The sequence below is a fragment of the Penicillium cosmopolitanum genome, assembly GCF_028827165.1.
Source record: "Penicillium cosmopolitanum strain IBT 29677 chromosome Unknown utg000011l:1.0-3548175.0:1.0-3550911.0, whole genome shotgun sequence".
In the NCBI taxonomy this organism is placed as follows: Eukaryota; Fungi; Ascomycota; class Eurotiomycetes; order Eurotiales; family Aspergillaceae; genus Penicillium; species Penicillium cosmopolitanum.
The window spans coordinates 399,767-422,152 of record NW_026622681.1 but is presented as its reverse complement, the minus strand read 5'-3'; the positions used below and the strand labels follow the sequence as shown (position 1 = coordinate 422,152).

At 50.8% G+C, this 22,386-nt stretch overlaps 6 protein-coding genes across 6 annotated transcripts; 2 read left to right on the top strand and 4 right to left on the bottom strand.

Moving 5' to 3' along the window:
• Positions 1 to 1,045: 1,045 nt before the first annotated feature.
• N7509_011620 (maltose permease Mal61) lies at positions 1,046 to 2,854 on the bottom strand (the record flags this gene model as incomplete). The annotated part of the gene is made up of 5 exons (XM_056636257.1): positions 1,046 to 1,442; positions 1,505 to 2,049; positions 2,100 to 2,171; positions 2,236 to 2,578; positions 2,634 to 2,854. The coding sequence occupies 5 exons, from the start codon at positions 2,852 to 2,854 to the stop codon at positions 1,046 to 1,048; spliced, it is 1,578 nt and encodes a 525-aa protein (XP_056482287.1).
• A 346-nt stretch (positions 2,855 to 3,200) lies between these two features.
• Positions 3,201 to 5,635, bottom strand: N7509_011619 (uncharacterized protein; the record flags this gene model as incomplete). Its single annotated transcript, XM_056636256.1, has 2 exons — positions 3,201 to 5,195; positions 5,258 to 5,635. The coding sequence occupies 2 exons, from the start codon at positions 5,633 to 5,635 to the stop codon at positions 3,201 to 3,203; spliced, it is 2,373 nt and encodes a 790-aa protein (XP_056482286.1).
• Positions 5,636 to 6,441: 806 nt separating this feature from the next.
• N7509_011618 (uncharacterized protein) lies at positions 6,442 to 9,397 on the bottom strand (the record flags this gene model as incomplete). Its single annotated transcript, XM_056636255.1, has 2 exons — positions 6,442 to 8,747; positions 8,803 to 9,397. 2 exons carry the CDS (start codon positions 9,395 to 9,397, stop codon positions 6,442 to 6,444), a joined length of 2,901 nt encoding a protein of 966 aa, XP_056482285.1.
• Positions 9,398 to 10,200: 803 nt separating this feature from the next.
• On the bottom strand, positions 10,201 to 11,583 carry N7509_011617 (uncharacterized protein; the record flags this gene model as incomplete). The annotated part of the gene is made up of 3 exons (XM_056636254.1): positions 10,201 to 10,830; positions 10,949 to 11,233; positions 11,299 to 11,583. 3 exons carry the CDS (start codon positions 11,581 to 11,583, stop codon positions 10,201 to 10,203), a joined length of 1,200 nt encoding a protein of 399 aa, XP_056482284.1.
• A 558-nt stretch (positions 11,584 to 12,141) lies between these two features.
• On the top strand, positions 12,142 to 14,020 carry N7509_011616 (translation initiation factor eIF2B subunit gamma; the record flags this gene model as incomplete). The annotated part of the gene is made up of 5 exons (XM_056636253.1): positions 12,142 to 12,180; positions 12,252 to 12,355; positions 12,414 to 12,436; positions 12,499 to 12,824; positions 12,875 to 14,020. The coding sequence occupies 5 exons, from the start codon at positions 12,142 to 12,144 to the stop codon at positions 14,018 to 14,020; spliced, it is 1,638 nt and encodes a 545-aa protein (XP_056482283.1).
• A 5,361-nt stretch (positions 14,021 to 19,381) lies between these two features.
• On the top strand, positions 19,382 to 21,784 carry N7509_011615 (uncharacterized protein; the record flags this gene model as incomplete). Its single annotated transcript, XM_056636252.1, has 3 exons — positions 19,382 to 20,329; positions 20,432 to 21,667; positions 21,737 to 21,784. 3 exons carry the CDS (start codon positions 19,382 to 19,384, stop codon positions 21,782 to 21,784), a joined length of 2,232 nt encoding a protein of 743 aa, XP_056482282.1.
• Between the last annotated feature and the right edge of the window lie 602 nt (positions 21,785 to 22,386).

Genomic DNA, 22,386 nt, shown 5'->3' with positions numbered 1-22,386 from the left:
CAAATAAGTCGATACGTAGACTGATTATGCACTAAAACTTAACACATTGCCTAGCGATGTCAATGTAGATTTTCAAAGTTCCAAGGTTACTGCTAAGCAGGCACTGTAGTACTACCAGGACTTGAAGTTGTTCAACAGGTGCACAAACACCACGAGTGGAATCCAAATTGGCAATAAGTAATCCAACGAAAACAGACCTACTCCTAATCCTTATACTTCTACTCTAACTGGTCATGGTTTGTGATATTCAGACAGGATGTATGACGCAGATTTGTTCCAAAAATTGCAGCCATGAAATCAGTGACATAATTTCGATGTTGAAGGTCGATTAGATTCCAATGTGCGTCCTGGGCTCTCATCTGCGTATCTCCAGGTCTTCCTGTCATTTAATTTAGAAGTTTGTCATCATAGTGCCCATGGCGCAGCACTAATCCAAAATGAGATGGCCTGACAGATGGCTTATGTCATGGATCACACGTATTTATTTGCGCGATGGCCCGTGGGTCATCCTCCCCCCCTAAATATTCTGTTAATCAAGATCTGGGGTAGACCATACCCCGCTTGGTCCATTTACCTGACTCAGAGCCTGAGATTTATGAGTCTTCATGGCGGAGCAATAGATCTTATAGTAATAGTACTACTACTTTCATAACCCCTTGCCCACCACAAGGCGACTGCGATCGCCCCTTACTATGATGACACATTTCTATTGGAGTGACATGTTTCATGGACACCAAGAAAATATATCAAGCTCAACAGTCTGAGTGAGGGCCCTTGTCAATTATTTTGTATAGTATACTATTAATGGATGACTACTACTTGTACACATGGATAGGTTGGTTTACTGCCAATATAGCATCTGTTTTTGAACTCCAGGGCTCCAACTTATATTGTGAAGATCTCAGGTCACTGTGCTCATTAACTTCAGCTCAAAGTACTTATCCTCCAGGCTGCTTTTGTACCAGTGACCATTTGACAAGTAGAAAATAATGCGACCACAATGATTATGAAGAGTACTACTAGTATTGACAAAAAAGCCATCTGTTTACTCGTCCTGGCCAAGTTTCTGTAACTGCTGAGGCATGGCACACTGGTACTTGCGGAAAGCCCGCGTGCCCACATTCTCGTTGAACATCTCATCCAGCTCCTCGAACGATCTACCTTTGGTTTCGGGAATTATAAAATAGACACCAACCAGCGCAGCAGCCCCCATAGCTGCAAAGATCCATCCAATTTTGCCGCCCAAGTTAGCTTCATCCGTGTTGTATAGATATGGAATAGCCACATTCCACACCGTGGAGAAGAAGTAGTTGAAAGTGAAGCCAATAGCCATAGATTTGGCACGAAGACGCACGGCGGATACTTCACCAGCAATAGCCATTGCAGGGCCGATTGCGGGACCGTAAACCCACCATGAAAGCTGGAGAAATATTCCAACGACCCTGATGAGAGATATTAGATATAATTCCAAAAAAGGAAAAATTGACACTAAATGCCAACTTACCACAAGGCGTCACTTGATTTTGGGAAGCAACCTGCGATACCCATTACTGTAAAGAAGGTCGTAGAGAGGGAGATGCCGAACATGATCAGCCGTCTGCGGCCAACCTTGGTCATGAGATAGGCAGTGAGAATGGAACTGGCAATACCAAAACCAATGCCGATCTCAGTCATCATGCCAATCTTGGCAGCTGACATACCAGCCTGGACTAGGAAGTAAGGTCCATTTGACATGAAGCTAGATCCAATGACCTGCTGTAGAGCGTTGCAGAACAGAATGATGCGAGTGCGACGCCAGTTTGTCCCACGGAAGCACTCGAGGAAGCTAGTCTCCTTAGAAGCAGCACTCCGCGCTTTTTCTTCCTCGTTGACTCTAATGATCTGATCAAGAAGCCCAGTGATTTCTGATGATTTGTTGCCTAGTCGAACGAGGGAATTGCGTGCTTTCTCAAGGCGGTTCTTCATGACCAGAAAATAGGGAGACTCGGGTAGGAATGGGAGGAACAGAAGGATAACGCCTGGCCAGACCCACGCGGCGGCAAACAGGACCTTCAGAGAGTTAGGATCAGTTGCAACTGTACATGGACTTTCAATCTTACCCGATAGGCATCCGAGGAGATCATTGACATTCGAGGCAATGCTACCGAAGCAGCAATCATATATCCGAGATTCTGTCTCCAGTTAGCGTCAATAATATTTCACTGGCACTTCCAGACTGGAAAATTGAAGCTTTACCATGCAGAATGTGAAGAAAGACAAGGCAATACCACGCAGTGGAAGTGGTGTCACCTCCGAGATATAGGTTTGCCCAGTGGTCAAACAGATACCCATTGACAGGCCATTCACAATCTTGCCAGCAAGAAATACACCGGGGGTATGTGAAGTGTATACAACGGCCACGCCAGCTGCAGACACAATCGCGGCTAGGAGAAATGAAGCACGCCGACCTAAAAGGTCTTGGACCGGTCCGGCGATGGTTGCCCCGATCATCGTGGCCACTTGTGCCATGGCGTTCCATAGAGACTGCCAATATGCTGGAATCACGTATGTGCCGTTGGTCAACTCTCCAAACTCCATACTAGACACTAGTCAGTCTAGCGTCGGTGTTCATCAGTACAAAGGGATGAACATACGCAAATCCTGGCATTGAAAGGGACAGCGATAATACTAGATTATCGAAGCCATACATGAATGCCCCTAGATTACCATAGAGGCAGAAGAGAAAGACCCAAGGGTTCTGAGCTAAGCATTGCCATGCAGTCTGCTCCTGGCATCCCTGCTCGTCTGGCATGGTATCGTGTGTCGTAACATTTTCCAAATGCGCAGATTTTAACTTCTGGTCGGTAGTATCCATTTCGTCGGTCTGTATGAGATCTTCAAGGTAGACACCGGGGTATCTGAAGAAAACGATGGAAAGAACCAGACATTTGAAGGCATTTCCCCGGGTTTTCCCCGGTGTGGGGAAGTTGAAGTGGACGGCACTTCCAATGCTTGTTCCACTTTGCCTCGGGGTTGGTTGACCCGATCACTCGGGAATTCCGAGGCTGTTAGTGAAATCTTGCGCCTTGAAATTCCCCAGGGCTGGGATATTGTGGATCTATCAGCTGGATCGGGCTAAAACATGTGAGAATTATACACTGTGATTTGATTTATTCCAAGTAATGCATCTAAATACCGTTTATGATCATCTATCTTTCGCTCTACTTCCTAGCGAAAACAACCTGCTTGCCGCTCTCAAAGTGCTGTACCGACACCGACTCGCCGATAACAACCTCAGCCTCTAGGTCGGCAGACGCTTTTACCTCTAAGGTTTCTTTGGTCCACGCTACGCTGACATCCCCAGAAGGCGTAACGAATTTGCCACGAGCCGAGTCAAGAAGTTCCATCCGAGGCGCGATGCGAACTCTCTTGAAACCTGGCTGCGCCGGCGACACCCCGAACACTTGTGTGACGATCTCATGGACCGGGCTTGCACTCCAACCATGGCAATCACTTCGGGCATTATTTGCATGCTCAGCCCAGGTCGTCAGATTGTCTTCAATCATTTGTCGCCACGGTGCCATGAGAGATGGGAAGAGTTTGTTGTAAAGACCGACTTTCTCTACTGCGCGGAAGAGATAAAACTGCATAGAATAAGAGCATTGAGCCAGCGTTTTATCTTCTAATGCGCGCAGCATGAGATCCCGGGCGGAATTTCCAGAGACCGTCTCCGAGAGAATTGCGAAGATTTGGCTGTGTTGACTGTACTCCTGTGTCGATGGGCCGTCCGTGTAAATCCCTTTCTCAAAGCAGTGTTTATTAACAGCTTTTCGGAGGTCATCCGCCCGAGCACTATACTCGGCAGCGGTATCTCTCCTTCCAACAAAGTTGCAAACCTCGGCAGCTTGCATCAGCGCTACGATGTAGAGCAGAGTATTGAAAGTAGCCATCCCGGTGTTTGTATAAGCTCGCGGCATGCACGACTCGAAGATTTTCCCCGGCACAAACCACTCGGGCACCCAGTCAATGAATGGCCAGGTGTCCTCGTCAAAGCGACCGACAAGCCCAAGATTGGTAATTCTTTCATCGAAGTGATTGAGAATTCCGTCCACGGTAGCAAGATATCGCCTTGCGACGGAGACATCGGCAAAGTAATTCATATGATCGTAGACCATCGCAATCCAATACAGTGAGAATTGAGGAATCTGTTTGCTGCGAAACCCGGCTGGGAATTGTGCCTTAATCAGCCCGTCTGGTCCTTGGCTTGCATGGAATTCTTGCAGGGTTTTCCGGGCAAGTTTATCATCCGATGAGATCTGGTAGGTAAAGAGCATCTGGAGTCGGGAATCCGAAGCAAATTGGTTTTGCTCGTAGAATGGACAGTCTTCGTATGTCTCGTGTCGACAGTTTTGCAAAGTTCGCAGGCTTATCTTCCAGATTTCGTTCAGTTCAGTATTGGCTTGAACATCTGTAAGTACATCCAAAGGGTAGAAGGTTTCCCGAAAGGTTAAACTTTTCAAAAACAAAGGCTCTTCAGCGGCTGTGATCTGGACTTGAATGTATCGGAATGCTCGGAACCAAAAGGGTTCAAATGTGTGCTCGGATTGGCCATCGGCCACAGTATAGATATCCTTCATGCCATAAAGTCGACCCTTACTGGAATCCGCCCGGTTCGATTTGCTTCGAGGCATAGGGAAGGGAGCAACTTCAACCCCAAGATCTTTCTCGTAGCATTCCGAGTATAACAGCGTAACAGTAGACCCTTTCCCACCACTGCACTGTAGTATAACGAATGCTGTGGTCAATGACTCGGACTCGATATCAACCGTGATAGTCTGCCCGGACGGGATTTCTACGACGCGGTCTTCTTTCAGAAAGCTCGTCCAATGCTCTTTTGCCACTGTGCCCTGGCATTTAACGGCTCCATCGAACCGACCGTGCACTTCAGGGAGTTCAGGAATCGGCCGCGGAGCGAGCTTCCAGGGACTCTGGATGGGAAGCATCTTGACAGGTCGAAATTGTAAAACAGCATTCTTCCAGGCGGAGTCATCGAAATCGGATGATTCCCAACCTGTTAGCTGTGATGATTCTGTCGTTCTTTCGTTGTTTGAAAGAAAAGGAGGGCCCAGGATATAGTTCCACTCGGAGTGAGGAATAATTTGTCGTGTATATTCCTCCAAGCATTTCCATGTTGTATCCGTAGACAATGAGAGACCCTAATCAAAAATTTGTTAAACCCGATGTCGCTCTGCTCATCCAAAGCCAGAACAGCACATACCTCGATCTCACAGTGAAGTAAAAAGCCGGGCAATTCTGTGCTGAGGATCGACGAAGAGCCAGCAGTTATAGAAGAATATCGCAAGACACGTGCGCTGAGAACATTCTCGCCCTTCACCAGATATGGCAGAATGTCCACCGTTTCAAAGTGCCATCGCTCCATGTAACTCTTGCATGGACCGAAGCTCACCCGCTGGCCATTGACGAAGAGCCTATAGCGACTGTCTGCCGATACATGCACGGGAATCTCCTTGATATCATCTGTGCCCGGCCAATTGAATCTTTTGCGGAAGAGAAAGTATCGCCCTGGCTGGTTGTCTTCTTCGTGGTAGCCAGGTGCCCAGATCCATTGGGCCGATTGCGTCCAGTTGGGTGCCATAGTGAATGATTGCTGTCCAGAAGGAACTTGGAGAGCAAAACTTTTTTTTGACATGAGGGGTACTGCTAATCGTCTATCTCCGGTCTTTCTCCCCGCACTGGTGCGCGATGTTCAAAAGTCGGGCCTTCCGGGGTAGAAATGTGGAGAGCCGCAGCCGACGCTCGGATATCCCGCTCGGTAGATTTTGCCCCGAGATATTAAGAGCCGAGAGAGCCCGGGTGCAAAATTCATGAGACCGCTAAATCTAGCCCACTTAACTTTAGTCTAGGCTACAGCTAAATGATACTGTAAAGAAAAGAATAGAGAATTGGATATTAACTCAAATTGCATTTGGGACCGTTTCCGTTATTTCCAAACCCGCAGACCAAAAGCCAACCAACCAACCCCAATCAAAAAACTCCTGTACAAGATGGTATCAAATTTGAACCCACAGCCCCCTCCAGAAAAAGAAAGAAAAAAAAATGAAACTGTGCCCCAGATAGTACAAATAAGAAAGGCAGTTCGGAAAAAAGGATAGTAGGGAAAGGGCAAGGGGATTAAAAAAAACCAAAAGGCAAAATTTTGCAAAACGCCAGCCTGTTAAAAAGTCTCCGCGATGCCTGGCCCCTGTACATTCCCCCCCAAAAAAAGAGTCAAAACAAAAAGAGGTAATAAGACCTGAAGGAGCGAAACGGTCGTGTTGCAACAAGTAACCAATGCCATGCGAATTCCGGTCAGATATGTTTTCCGTAAGTCAAATAGAATCAAATTTCCATTCATCAAGGTGTAAATCGAGTCAAGGGGATTCATGCTGCCGTCACTCAAGATCAATTCCCCATCCCATTGTGCATCATGCTTTGCTGCATCTGCTGTTGCATAGCCGCCTGGGAGTTTCGCTGCTGCTGCGTAGCTTCTCGTTCGCGTCGCATGAGGTCCTGAACCCACGACTTGGCGGTCTTTTCCAGCCCAGCCCCGTATTGCTGGGCAATGTGGGGTGGATATTGGGTAGGTGGGCCATATTGGGTCATGAATCTTTGGGACATCTCGTGCCGCAGGTGTAGTAACCGTTGCTGATACAGTCGGTTGTATCGCTGAGCCATATTGTTGGCACCTTGCATGTTCGGAATTTGCCCTCCATTGGCCTGCGCGGCTGCCATCAACATTTGCTGTTGCTGCGGCGTCATTTGTGGACTGCCTTGATGCTGGTTCTGTTGACCCTGAGACATTTGGCCTTGGGACATCTGTGCCTGCATCTGTGGTGCCTGTTGCATTTGACCCTGGGACATCTGTCCCTGTGGCATTCCACCCTGCTGCTGCTTGACCATCTGCATCTGAGCAAATTGGGCTCGCATGAGTTGCGCCTGGTATGCCTGTTGGTTCTGCATGTTCGGCATGTTTTGCTGTTGTTGCGGGAGTTGCTGTTGCTGCTGCTGATGTTGGGCTTGTTGCTGCTGCTGCTGCTGCTTCTGCTGGGCCTGTAACATCTGCTGCTGTGAATGTATGTTTTGCTGGGCATGTGCGCTGGCCTGCATTTGGGCAAGCTGCTGCGGTGTAAATTGACCATTTATTTGTCCCTGTTGAGCAGCGAGCATCTGCTGTTGTCGCTGTTGCAGCAGCATCTGTTGTTGCGGGGTGAGTCCAATAGTACCACTCATCTGCGGGGTATTCGCCATGGTAGCCTGGCTCATCATTGGAGTTTGTTGTGGCATTGTATGAGTAGGGCTGCCGTGGTTCATTCGCTGAGTTGGTGTAACGTTGCGCATGATTGGCGTGGCATGTGCCATCGCTGGCGTACCCTGGGTCATCTGAGGCGTACCGTGTCGACTTGCTCCCTGTTGGCTCCGGGAAGGTGCCATAGGGTGGCCCATGACATTCGGGTGGCCGTGCTGCATGGAAGACGGGGGGCGCGGTGGGCTTCCCGATTGCTGAGATGCGCTGACGCTCATGGGGACAGCCTGTGTTGCCATATTGTTACCAACCAATGGTGACGACGTGTTATGAGGAGTTTGATTGCGTACAACTGGCGAGGACTGTTGTCCTTGGCTCACGCCGTTAGGCTGAGCCATGGCGTGTCGGTTCTGAGCGGCAAGTTGGGCTTGGGCTTGTTGAGCTGCGAGTTGCTGTCTTCGCGCTTCCTCCTTTGCATGTTCCTCATGCTGGCGTTGCTCAAGGACCTTTCGGCGTTCCCTCTCCTGCTCCTGCTGCTGCCTCTTGGCCAGCTCCTGCTTCAACTTCATCTCGTGCTCACGCTTGGCCTTCTCCTCATGTTGCATCCGGATTGTTTCCAGGGTCTTGAAGCGCGAGAATCGAGGCTCGAACGGTGCCACACCCGCCGCATCATCCACAACAGTCGCCTTGGAGCCACCGCCAGCCCCCGAGGCTGTTGGTTCGAGTCGCTCATCCATGATAAGCATGAACCTCTCTTCTTCGGCAGCGAGTGCTTCGTCGGCAGCGAGCTCGGCAACAGTTCTCTTACGGCGCTTGGGCGACGGTGGTGGGTTGGAGTGAAGCGGGCTCTCCATAGCTTTGAGCAGGTCTTGTGAGGCCGCGAAGCTGTCTACGGGCTCCAAGTAAAGTGGAGGTGCCAATGCCCGCACAATAAGTGCCTCGCATTGCGGAAGATCTTGGGGTTCAACAAGGGTCTTCTGCCGTTTTGCATCATGGCCACGATCGGTTTGTGTGGCTGCTGGTGACTGCGGGACGACGGAGGATGATTGAGTACGTGACAATTGGTTCTGAGCCCCTGCCTTGGCGGCTTTCGGATCAGGGGTTGTCACGAGCAAAGTCAGCTCTGCTTGCAGCGTACGCGATGTGGGGTGCAAAACAGTAGTGAACACTTTAGGCTTTAGCGCAGCAGCTTTCTGTTCGACTTTATTGCTTTTAGCCTGAGCTTCCGAGGTCTCTCCGTTAGTTTGGCTTTCGGACTGGGACGGTGTCTCTGGCGCCTTTGAGCTTTGTAGATCGGTGGTGAGTTGGTTCTGTTTCGGGTAAGGGACAAAGGCAGATGGAGTAACATGCTCATTGTAGTTGTGGAGTGAGAATGGTGTATTGTTTTCGTTGGTGTTTGATGTAGACGTCTTGTGCGCTTGTGCCGACATAGACTTATGATCAACCACTCGAACAATGAGGCAGCCTATACGATCAGCATGTCATTCCCGCAACCAATTGATCAAAAAGGCGGATCCTACCTTCATAAAAGCGCACGCCCGAACGTAAAAGCTCCTCGATTAGATCATGGGGAACAGTCCCGGCGCGGATATGCTCGATAATGACTTTCATCTCCGAATTGTATGGAAAACTTCCGTCTTGCTGTTCGAATCGAAAATGTGTTGGATGAAGATGTACAATGAGAGATGGCGGTGATTTGGAGTATTTCTTAAGAATGTAGGACGTGGTTTTCACTGAGGCGCAAACAATCGGTAAGGTTAGTATGTCCAGTTTGTGCATAGGCATGGGGGGGGCAAGGGCGAGGTATTTCTCACCAAATGGTTCAGAATGGCTTTTCCCAACCCCATTTTCGTTGCCATTGGTGCTTGTTCTTGTCACCGGTCGACCAAAACGCGAGGAAGGGTCACCCGGTCTTTGCGACTGGTTGCGAGTTCGGTTAAGAGTGCCTTTTGCGATATTCGCCCCATTCACCACGCCATTGGTAAGGTTGGGACTTGATGTAACGGAGCTGCTTCCCGGAAGACGAGTAGTTGTTGTGGGTGAAGAGGATGACGGTTGTTGGGCCTTGAGTCCGTTGGCTCCGACCTGGGGGAAAGGCGGGGGCGGCCGCTTCATCTTCGGGGATGTGAACCGGGTTTTGAGACCGCAGTGGCCATTTTGGCGGGGCTAGCTGCGCTGCCGGAGTGATTTCAGCGGTTGAGTATGCTCTTTATTGGTAAACCGATTTGACGATGCTGGATGAAAGCCGGGGACCGAGAAAGAATGGGATAGCTGATGCGCGAGACATGTGGGGATCGGTCGGTCGGCCCTGGTCACCAACGCAGCAAAGTCGAAGGAGAATAAGTGTAGCCAGCAGTCCAAGACGCCTAGGAAAAGAGAGTGAGAGCGGCCATCCAACGATGTCGCGAGGGAGTCGGGGTCCGAAGAAGCGCTGGAGGGGAGTCGTGCAACGGAGGTCGAGTGATGCCAAGCCGCCCGAGACGTGAGTGACGACGACACGTGACCCTCCTGATGTCCCATTATCAAAAAGGGTGGTCCAATTAGTACTATTCACCGAAAGCGGACTAGTTGATTGATTGGCAATTCCTATACAATCAATGTAAAGAGTATGGTAGCAGGACACAATTACCATTCACTTGATAGGGGGTTCTTTCTCTCTTGATGAGAAGACTACCCTGAGTATTATGTGTTGTGGCTATCTCTTAGACAGTTCATTCATTATATGAGCTATGGAATGGTCAATCGACAACAAAGCCGATGGAATAGAGCGGATTATAATCAAATCGCGCGTAGCAGGAACAGGGATCATGATAACAGGGGAATCGAAGGCGCAAAATCGTCAAGAAGAGGCAAAATATAGACATGCAAGAATGGCAAATATCAACATCAACGTCGTTTGGAAGGCTCGGACAAACACACTAGTCCAAGCCGCTGACCCGGCGTCGCCAGTCGTCACCAACACGAAGAACATCAACGACATCAATGCGCTTTCCAATGCCAGTTGTGCCGTCCTTTTGCCACCAGCGCTCTCCCTTATCGGCAAGAGCGGACTCGTCATCACTGTCGATGAGTCCGCCTCGGCCACCCTCATCACCAACGACAACAACGACCTGTCGAACCCATCCGGAAATGTGCTGGACAGCCTCGCCCTCGCCTTCATTGCCAGTGAGAGACTCCTGGACATACACGAGATCGGGGGCAAGGTGGCGCACAAGGTGCACATAACCGGTTGCCGTGCTGAAAGGCATGATCATGTTCTCCTTTTCAACCAGTGCTTGAGCCTGAGTGTACAGGGTCTTGAAGAAGGGGCTGTGACTCTCAAGGTCGTCATCTTGGCGAGGCTCAAGGGCCTGGAGGTCCTTGCTTGGCAATTCACCAGATGAGTTCGCCTCTTCCGTGGCAATGTTCGAATAAGACGACGCGATAGATTGGGTGGCACGCGATGAGCTGCCTTGGCCAATCGCATGCTTCACTTCAGGGGCGTAGATCAGAACAAAGATTCGAGAGGTATCTAGATCAACATGTTCTGGCAGATGGGATAAGATAGACTGGAGTTGTCAGTCAAAGTACGATCATAGACTTAGTAGGAACTAGGAGTTAGGAGGGGTGGTGCTTACAGCGTGCTCCGAGGCAAACTCATCAGAATCGGCAGGGGAGAGATGATACGACAATGACAACCGTCTTTTTCTTCTTGTCGATGGGGTGCTGGCCAGAGACAGGTCCACGATTTGGCAGCGCACCACTCATAGTTGGGGTTTGCTGACCACCAATGGCGCGAGACTGAGCCTCTTCGGACCACCGCGAGTGATCTTCAAAGTCGCCACGGTTTTCCTCGCGGATGGACGTGAGCGCATTTCCAACGAAAGCACCGGCAGCTGTCACGCCAGCCGCGACTTTTCGGCTTGCGCCGTCAAAGATCTGCTGGGGGCTTGGAGTTCGGCGCAAAGCACCCTGCATGCGACCCATGAAGGTGGGATCATATGGAGTATCTCCAGGGCCTCCGTCCACGCCTGCACTTCTAGCATAGCCCTCCGAGGCATAGGATGGAGGAGGGAAGTCGCCGCCGATGGGACCGGGGGTGGTGGTGGGTAGGGGCCTTGTCCGTCGTGGGGGCGGCGGTCGTCCTCCTCATCGTCGTCTTCGTCTCGTTCACTCCATATCCAGGCGGCAACGCTCAATGTCGCGACACCAACGGTAAGCGCGAGAGGGATCCAGTAGCCCATGGCAGTTCGGCGGCCCGTCGCGCTGAACCCAGCACCAGCACCACCACGACGGCGGCGAGGATCCTGGGGGAAAGACATTGTGGTGAGGGGGAGGGGTGTTGATATTAAAGATAGCGCATGCAGAAGTGATCAATCGCGGTCGCAGATGGGATCGCCTGTCACATTTCACTTCTCATGCAAAGAAGAAAGGGAAGGTGGAGGTGGAGAGGGGGAAAGGGAAAGCTGAACCTCAGGTCGACCTCGGCGTGGCTGGGGAAGTGGTTGGTTACCGCGGTGTTTACCTTGTTGTTTACACTGTTTGTCTCTTGGACTATGGTGGAGGCGGGTCATATCGGCACGTGACTCGAAAAAAGCGGCGGGTTGCGATTGGAGTCATCGGGGCTCTTTGTCCATTTCGCATAGCAACTGTCTGAGAAGAGTCCGTTCAGCTATTCAGCTACGGTATCGCTGTTCAATTCATTCCAGGAAGCTTCCTGAAAGCTTCTTTTACATCAGTCATCCCCTCTACGCATTATCGAAGGGATTTTCGGAGAAACATCCCCACCCCACTACCATCACCTCCTCGCGGGGCTCATACAATCTATACTCAAACAAGTCTTGATCTCTTCGAGAGTCTCTGTTGGACTTATACTCAAAATGCCTGTTCCCGCCTTGGGCTTCCAGGCCCTCGTCCTGGTGCGCTATTCCCATATTTTCCTTCTCAATTCGGTTGACTTTGGAGGCATTTGCGGACTAACATCGAATAGTGTGGACCTGGTGTTTCGCTCACGCTCGCTTCCAAGCCAGAAGAACTACCAAAGGCTCTCATTAATGTCGCCAATCGCCCCCTAGTATTCTATGTTTTGGATTGGTGAGCTTCGTTCTCCTAACTTTGCTTTCCAAGGCATATTGCTAACTGGGACTATCAGGCTGAAGAGATCTGGTGTCTCCGGTGCGCATCATCGATCGAGTCACTAACTGGCTATTCGAACCTGGACCTAACAACTTCAATAGATATCACCTTGATCACACCTCCCTCCGCCGCTCCTCCCCTCCAAGCTGCCCTCAAACAAAACCAATACCTAACTTCCCTCCCCTCGCCAACCCCAACGGTCCTCGCTCCCAAGGATCTAGAATTGGTCACCGGTACCGCCGAGCTGCTCCGTCTCCCTGAAGTTCAAAGCTGCATTAAAACCGACTTCCTCCTCCTTCCCTGCGATCTGATCTGCGAAATTCCCGGCGAAGCCCTACTCGAATCATGGATGGTATCACAGAGTGCACTCGGTGGTTCTTCTACACGAGAAGGACGCCATGCTGATGGCCCTGTTTCCGGCCCTGGGGTGAGCAAGGAGGTCGTCGTGGTGGATTGGCGGTCTATTATCCAACACAGGGTAGAGAGGAGAGTGTCAAGGGCGAAGCCACTGATTTTGTGGCCGTCTCTCCGCTTGGTACGGATGATGCGCCGGCTGTCAATGGACCTCGAATCCAGCTTGATCAGCTTGTCATGTCTATGCCGATGGATACCGTGAAGGAGAAGATGGAAAATGACAAAGGCTTCCTGGTCCGCCATTCACTCGTGGAGAAGCATGCCCAGGTCAAGATGCTTTCGACCTATCGGGATGCTCACCTGTACGTTTTCCCTTACTGGGTCAAGGATCTTGCACGCCATCAAGAAAAGTTCCAGTCCGTCAGTGAGGATCTGATCGGCTACTGGGCCAAGGCTGAATGGCAGCGAGGACTGGCGGAAAAGATCGGAATTAACAAAGTCCTGGCTCCCAAGGCCGATAATGCGGAGGAAAATGGAAGCAACGACGGTGAATCTCTAGAGGAAGAGATTGATCTCCAAGCCATGAGCACTACCAAGAGTGGTTCAACTGTGACTCCCCCTCTTGCTCAGCATGAGCTTCCGTCGCCCACTTTCGCCTCGCGGGTGAAGGCCCCGTCTAATAACGATACTGAAGAAGAGAGCAAGATCCCACCAATTCTCGCCTACGTGCAAAAGGGCTCCGCACCTTTTGTCCGCCGTGTTGACAGCTCCGCAATCCTGCTGTCTACCTCTCTTCGTCTTGCCAAGTTACCTTCCATCGACGAGGTTGGCCGTCACGCCGCCTCCCCTCTCGCACATAGCAAGAAGATCGCCTATCCGGAGGGTGTGCCTAAGCGTTGCACTGTCACGGAGTCCGACTGTCTGCTCGATATCAACGTAACGATTGAAGAGTTCGCCGTCATTAAGGAGTGCTGCATTGGCGAGGGTGCCAAGATCTGTAAGGGCGCACGCTTGTCCAAATGTGTGATTCTGCCTTATGCCGTTGTGGGTGAGAAGGCCGTTGTGACGGGCACCATTGTGGGCCGACACAGCAAGATCGGTCGGGATAGTGTCCTCAAGGACTGCGAGGTTGATAACGGCTTCGTGGTTCCGGATGATACTGATGCGAAGGCTGAGAAGTTCATGCACTTTGGTGGTCTGGATGATGAGGAGGATGGCATGGATGTTTCTGGGGACTTTGATGATAACAGGTCCGACCTGGGCTTTTAGTCGAGGTTGGATACATTTGAAATGAACCTTTTTTTTTGTTTGTTTATTATACCGCCATGTGTGATGAGATAGACCAATGATCAAAATTCATGGCTGCAAGCAGCTACCATTTAACTCTGGTTTATTAAGCACGTAGTACTAGTTCTCGTAGGTTTTACTTTTACCGTGTCCCAAGATTACGAAGGCATTGCCCTACACGTCCTCCCCAGGTGCCAGTGAGTATACTATACTCCAGTACTAGTTACTAGTAGTACTAATACTTACCTAAAACTACGACGGTACGTAGCAGAGCCACCTCATCAAACGTCCAAGTCCGATCCAGCCCTGAAGTCACTATCCGACCCTGGTCTCCATTGTTGGGGCACAGATAGTCTCGATGGCAATTCAGCTCACGGCCCGAGTACAGCATTGCCAGATCATGGCGTCTATCGACGGGATCAGCAACACGGCCACTGACAGATTGTATACGGTCCACAGTTCGCTCGAGGCAATGGGGCGTGCGTTGAAGTGACACAGCGCATGTATATGTACTATAGTTGCTGCCACAGGATTGACCGAACATTCGACGCTCACCGGACTACTAGAGGAGCTAGTCAAATACTTATGTGATAGTACTAGAAGGGAAGATTCCCAACTTGGGGGAATCTTCCAAGCTTGGGTTCTTTATGTGACGCTATATTTAGTATTGATGGGCATTCGTGCTCGACTGCTGGTATATTGACACGGGACACGCAAGTTGATAGATAAAATTACTCGAAAAACCAAAAAATTAAGATTCTTAATTGACTCAAATCCATCAGGAATACGAACCGAGAATAGAGTTCACCATTGCTGACTGAAAATTGCCATTTTCCAGGTTGCAGTCGGTACCAAGTTACAATCCGGGACTGGGCTATAGCATAACATATAATAGCACTAGCATAGCACATACCCAGGAAGACCCATCAACTGATCCAATTGATCGAGTGGTACAAGATCTAAAAGTCTGTGGTGTCACCCGTGGACTACAGCTTCAAAGATGGCCTAATCAGATATAGTTCATGGCTAAGTACTCCGTCCTCCAAACATCAACCACTAACCTCACTAGCAGACCCCGCTTCGGTCGAGTCCCGGGAGCGAGAAGTGATTGTCGTTACTCGTCCAGGGCTAACGGTGTCGATCCTGGGACCCGCTCCACTGGTGATTTGACAGCTATGCGGGATACGGAGGAATTGCGCGTCTGTACTTGTAGCTTGGACTTTTGTCGTTTGGACGAGTATTTTGTCTCTTTGGGCCATTTGCTTGATTTTTTGTGGGGGTGTACTTTATTTTGGTTTTCCACATTTTCTTTAGTGGTGGGGTTGTGTGTGTGTGTTAGTGAGGGTGCGTGTCGTATGATAATCCGGCGACTCGGGTAGTTTAACTCATAATAGAAGGTTGTTAGGATAAAAGGGAGGAGAGGAGATGTTGTTGAATGGGGGTGAGGTGAAGACCTCGGTTTACTTTGACGGCGGCTTTGTAGAAAAGTGCGAGTAAAATGACAAAAAGGACTGGGGTATACTTGAAGAAAACAGCAGACCAACCCCAATTGGAGGATCGAGATAAAACTAGGGTTCAACTACGAATGGGGGTTTCATCAAAACCAAACCGGCCTCATTTCTCTAGACAGCCCTGGGGATGTCTAATCTGGGGCGCTAGGGATTGGCGAAACCTGCTGGGATAAGATATTCACAGGCATCGCATTAATCAGTCATCGAGTCCGTGACTCGCGTAACAGTGTGTGCACGGCCTCACGAGTCACGACCATCCAACGGCGCGATCCTCACAAAGCCCAAGCCCAAGCCCAAACCCAAGCCAAATCCACCCCCTCCACCTTTCCCCGGACCGGGATTTACAAGTGGATATTATATTGGACTCGCTTGCCCAGCTGAGAATGAAAGCCGCCTGGCTGATTCACTGTCGTAATTTCCTTGGCCGCGGATCTCATCTCCACGAGATTGCACAGGTACTCTAGTGTCCAAGGCACTGGGCAAGTGGGCTCCGCATTGAGCAGCATGCATTGCAATGATGGCGCGATGCCGCAAGAGGCAATTAAAAGCGGATACACGGGTTGAGGGAGCAATTCAAGCAAAGCCCGGGAGGGGATAGGGAGGATGAGATGGGATGAGATGGGATGAGATGGGGTGGGATGGGATGGGATGAGGTGAAATAAGGTACGGAGTAAAAGGATAACTCATTCGCAAGGCAATCCAACGGGTTGAACACGAGGTTGGCGCATTCCGCGCCGACCTGTCGATCAATCTCCCGTACCTACAGAACGTAAGCAAGGCCTGCAGCAGGATGCTGTCAAAGCGAGGAGGACTATGTACATACATACATACATACATACATACTCCGTACATACGTACGCACTACTCCGTCGAGCAAGGAACAAGAAGAAAATCTAGGAAATCCGAGTCAATCCTGCAAGTTGCACGTACGGGGCAGAAATGGGAGGATTCCTCGTATGGATTGTGGATTGTGGATTATGGATTATTGCGGACCCAAGATGAATTGAATGATTTGCGGGCTCTGACGCCCCTCCGCGACCCTCAATTCCATCTATAGGAAGCGCTAAATCCCTCGGCAGAGACGAAAGACAAAGATCGCATCCCGCATCGGAGAGGCCAAAGAGCTAATGCGGCGAGTGAGCCGAACTGTGGATATGCGAGGTAGAACGGTGAACCAGTCAGGGATGGAATGGGATGGATGGGAGGGATAATAGGGCCCCCTCATGTTTCCGATTGCATCTCGCGACCGCGATCCGATTTTTTTGGCCCCAACAGAGAAAGATTTGTATGTGATGTTTGTCCCACTTCAAAAGGATGGGATGGGCTGGGGGGGGGGGGCAATGTCGATCACGCGGGAAGTGTTATTGGTGTGGTGGTGGATCGCCGTGGTTTGCAGCAGTGGAGACTCAAAAGAGGGGGCGCGGAGATAATTTAGATGCGATAAGGAGTTACAATTTTGGTTGTTCGGTAGAAGAAGAAAAGAGAGAACACGAAAACGAATGGCCCCGCTTGTGTGGATTAGGGATAGTTGTCGATATACAAGTAGCTACGGTAGCTCGGAGCTCGGGAGCCCGGAGATAGTTAGCTAGTACTACGATACGATGTAGCTGTGCAGTCCGATCAATAGATCTGGGTCATCTTGTTTGACACCAAGACATTTGGAGATGAAACGTGCGCAACTAAAATATAAAGAGCGGAAATCGAAAAGCGGATCAGCTGAAATGAAACCGTGTGGAGAGCATCAAGCTCGGGTCCGTCCCGACATGATAAGACGAGGCGTCGGTGGCACGAACTGCTCGGTCAGCCCACGGTTGACAATCACGTCAGTTCTGCATGAGCTAAATCTAGGAGGGATGGTAATGGTATCATTATACATGAGGGAATCGTCGTTCTCATTCTTGTGATGTATCTTCCCATCGGATCCGATCGAAGCCAACGGAATCCTCGAGTCCCGCCGGGTTGCAAATTGCCTCGACCTCGCACAGCACGGGGAGATGCCTTCAGCCTCATCCCCAATCTCCTTAAGGGTGCATGCAGGTAAGGGAGGATGACGGAGTCAATTCTGGGGGTTAGCTGTGTAGAGCTGGCAAGCTGGCAAGCTGGCAAGCAGCAAAGCAGTTTCACCCGACGGGTAGCTGGGTTGCAGTGGCAGCGTTCCATGGAAAGGCCTACCAAACAGTGGAAAATGGGAAATGAAGTGGGAGCAAGTGGGAATTGGGGGATCTGCCGGTTATCAACATCAACTTTCCACTCCACTGGGATAAGAGAATCACAGGGAGTATGCTATACTCATAGTACTCGTATTGGTATACGATAATCGCAATCAATATGAATACTCCGTAGAAAGATTGATCCTTGGGCAATCTAATTGTGTGGGCAACATTCCAGCGATCGCACGTGCGGTGCACGGAGCCGCCTGATGTTTCGCCGAACGCTTGTGGATTCGCGGTTGGCCGTGGAGAAAAACGCCGTCAAGGATAGCGTTGCAGTTAGCGTTAGTGCAGTCGCCAATCGCGGGACACTGGGGAGTAGGCTGTAAATTAATGGGACAATGGGATACTCGTAATGGCAGTACTAGTACGGAGTACATGTAGATGCAGATATACACCAGAAGGGTGTACTGTGGTTGTAGAGTGGCCGTGGTAGTAGTGATATAGTAGTCGAACATCCCAACCAAAATCGAGGCAACAGCTGATTATGTGCAGGAACCAGCGTACTCGTACCTCCGGTGAGAGTGGAAGGTGGGACTTTTTGACAGAAGGCTATGCTGCTATGCTGGTAGTGGTGGTGGTGGTGGTTAGTGTGGAGGAGTTGATTGGCATTAGGTGGACCCAAAGGTTTAAGGGGGCATGCGAATACATCCGAGAAAGAACAGCAGAGCACCAGAGCACTGAGAACAGGAGAAAATAAGGATTGAAGGGTAATGTTCGATTCTACAGAGTCTGGTGTTATTTATCATATTTATCTCTCTTTTTTTCTGTATCCCTAAAACCCTAACGTGGGGAAATACCCTAATCCTCCCCTAGTAATACTCCCTACTCCCTACTACGAGACTACTCCCTACTACCACCACCACCACCACCACTCACCTCAACTTCTCCTCTTCCTCTCCTCCACTCTTCTTCCCATCTCTCCCCCTTCCCCCCAGTCCAGACGAACGGCTTCTTTCTGGCCCTTCCAAGGATCTGGTTTTATTCTTCGGGGCCTTCGTTTTTTCTTTTCCCAATTTCTTTTCTTTCTTGTACATCTCCCCCCCGAACCACTTTCTCTCTCCCCTTTACCCCAGGGTCTCCGGTCTCTCCCCCTCTCCACCACCACCAAATCTGACCACCTTTCGTTTCTTCCAACTCGCCTGGTTTCGAGTCTACTGCATTTTATTCGCATTCAGCGTCTCTCTTTCTCTCTTCCCCATCTCCTTTTTTTTAATTGTTGTACAACATATTTTATGTTCACGCTACTTAGAGAACAGGTAGGATCCTCACCCTCTTCCCCCCCCTGGCTGACGCGTTGCTCATATGCACTCTCCCCCAACATCCACGAAAAAAAAAAATTAAATCACAACCTCTGCCTGGTCTCCTTTTCTTCCTATCGATCGTCATCTTCATCCTCTGCTTCATCTTCACCTTCACCTGCAAATTTATTTTTCATACCAACCATTCAAATGCCGCCATGACAGACTGACATTTCCTCCGTCTTAGCAACCCGCCCCCATTTCGTCCTTGACGATTTTCCATCGGTGCCCCCGTTCTTCCACGAGTTGCATTATCGAGAGTCTGGTCCGACCGGGACACTCGTGTGATTCCACTTGACACTCGTTGACACCGAGAACAATATGGCTGCGTTGGTTCAAACGATCCCCCAACAGAGTGGCACGGTTCCTGTGCTCCAAACGCGTCCTTCCTCTTCCTCGGGCACCTTTGCCGGCCCTTCATCCCAGTCATCTTCCTCTCGTTACCAGAACATGTCGTCGTGGGGCTCCTTTAATGCGAGCAACACCGGCGGATATCGAGCCGGTAACCCCATGGTGGCCCCCTACGCCTACACCCCAAATCTGGCTCAGTCGTCCAACACTCAACATCGCCAGTCCTGGTCCCCCCATCTTCGCCCGGAGCACCGTACCTTCTCCGCCCCCGTCATCACGCAGGGTCAAGGGAATCCTTCATATGCCGGTGTCGCCTCGCGAAACGTCAATCCTGCAGCTGGTTCTGTATCAACTTCCTCCAACCCTACCCTTCACTCCCACATCTCCAAGGACGACAGTGCCCTTCCCTCTAGGCAACCGAGGTCCGACCAGCCTCTTCGTCCCCTCTCCACCGCCAACCTTCCTACTCCCTCCGTCATGACCATCTCTTCCCCCGCTGGTTCGGCCAAGCCATCCCCAAACCGCTACCGCCGGCCGAATCAAACGGCTCGTTCACAATCACCGGTCCCGGCATCATCCCCAGTTTCTCCCCCAACAGATGACCAGACAAATGCTACAACGGGCCTGCGTATTCCGCGATACAATCCACATCATCGGGGTCTAAGTGCGGATGATACGTCTCATGCGGATAAGCAACAACCAGATATGGCCAAACGGTACCGCCGTCGGAGTTTAGGAAACATGGACCCCAGTACATACCCTGACCTGAACCTCCAACTGCCCGTTTCCTCGCCTCCGCCAACCCAGTCTGGTCCCTACGACTTTATCTCATTCGACGCAAACCAGCGGCCCCGTTCATCCCATTCTCACCGCACCAGCTCAGGGAGTCAACACTCGGCCAATTCCTCGACCTCATCGGTACGTACATGCAAGCAAGCAGCAAAGCTCGCACGAAAACAATCAGGGGAGACGAGAGAAGAAAAAAAAAAGTGTTCAAAATCTAATCGATGTCTACTGCAGGTTCGCGAGGGATCATCGCCCGAAACTAGCTCTGTCAATAGCAAGACTGGCAAGCCCGAAGAAAAACGAGTGGCCAAGCCTTCTCCCTTATCCCAGCCTGCATCCACAACTCCCGATTCCCCAACCACCGAACACGAGACCGACGATAAAGAAAACATTGCTTCCTCGCCGCCAACGGACTCACCGGCTGCCAAACGCCTGACGGAACTGAAAAATGAATCTTCGAAGAGGCCTGGAAAGTCACGTTTGCGACGTGCATTCTCATTTGGTAGTGCCTCGGAGCTCCTGAAGCAATCCAATGCTACCAAGCGGGAAGCCATTGCGGCCGAGAAGGCTCGTCAGGAGGCCCTACGGGAAGAACTTGGAGAGGAACAAGCAGCTATCGCAGCCCAGCAAGAAGCCAGTGGTCTAGGCGAAAGTATCTATAGCACTCAAGGAGGTCTCTTCTCTCGGTCAACCGATGCTTTGTCTGTGTCATCTACTGCTTCGTCGGCATCCATGATGCTTCGTAAGATGGGCAAGGGCGTTAAGAAGTCGGGCCGTTCTTTGGTCGGCCTCTTTCGTCCCAAGTCTGTCGCCGATGTCGAGGGTGCCATCAACCCGATCACCCCCGAAATCTCCGTCGTCAATGTTGAAGCAGAGCGAGAGAGTGTCACAGTCAACGCAGACCCGGCCGACCTTCCTCGAGGCGGTACTGTTTTCCCCAAGGTGAGCGATGGCAACAACTTGGATGTTAGGCGATCTGCCTCGATTCGGGAACGAGATCAAAGAATTGTGTCGGATCCTATCCCCCCAACTCGCAAGAGTATTATCGGTGGAGACTCGGAGCGGGCCGCCATTCTCGGCGGCATCAAGAGGGGCATTTTGAAGAAAACGCATTCCGATCTGGGTGTCTCGTCGCCTGCACACGCATTGAACGGCAACGATTCACCGCACTCCAGTGCCCCGACTACCCCCGATGAGTCCGGGCGACCCCGTCAGACTGATCATGTCAAGATTGCGGGCGAGGACTACTTCCTGACCGAAGGTGGACGATACAATTCTACCGACGCGAAGAGCGCCCCCATCACTCCCCAGTCTGTGGCTGGGAGAAATATCGCTTTCAGCCCTCGCATCCAGTTTCATGACACCTGGCCAAGTGGCGAGTATGACCGCCGAGGTGAAATTGCGACTTGCAACCGCCTCACTCCTCTGCTTGCCCAACAGATCCGGGAGGAAATTAACAATTTCAAAATGGTAAGTCACCCACAGCACGATACGACGGAATCCTCAGCAGCAAGAGCCCAGGCTAACAATGATTAATAGGAGATGGAGGTTCACGAAAACTCCAAGATTTACACGCACTTCATTTGAAACCGGCCGGGGTTCTCTTGCGTGGTCAGCTTCCTGCTGGTCAAGTCTTGCATCCTTGTCCATAGATCTGCATAAACTTTGGCGATTTGGTGGTGTTTGATGATTATTTGCGTGTGGGTGATCGACTATATCGACGAATTATCGGTCTCCCTTTAATGCCGACCCTCGTTCCGGTGTCTCGTTTCCTTTTCTTCCCGTGGTCGGGGATTATGCGCCCAACAAAATGGTGTGGCTTGTCTGCAAATCTTGGTTGTCTTCATGCCGCAGCCCTCCGTTTTCTGCCTCGACCCTCGCCATTTGGCGTTGATCTAATGAATGTTGTCCCCCTCCCCCCTTTACCATCTACGGGCGCGGCGGTTCTTGTTCATCTCAATATTTTTTTCTCTCCCTTTTGGCCTCTCTGGTTTTTGCCTGCTCTTCCATCCTCCTCGCCGCCTTCTGTCCTTTCCGCATGCATCTGAAATCATTGTCATCGAATATTGGGAGCGTGGGCAACTGGGCAATTTCTTTTTGTTTTTTCTAGCACATCATTTTTCTCTCCATGGTCATGTCTCTGGGTCCGCCGTTTTCTTTTATCCAGCTCGTCTGAATGCAACCCGAGC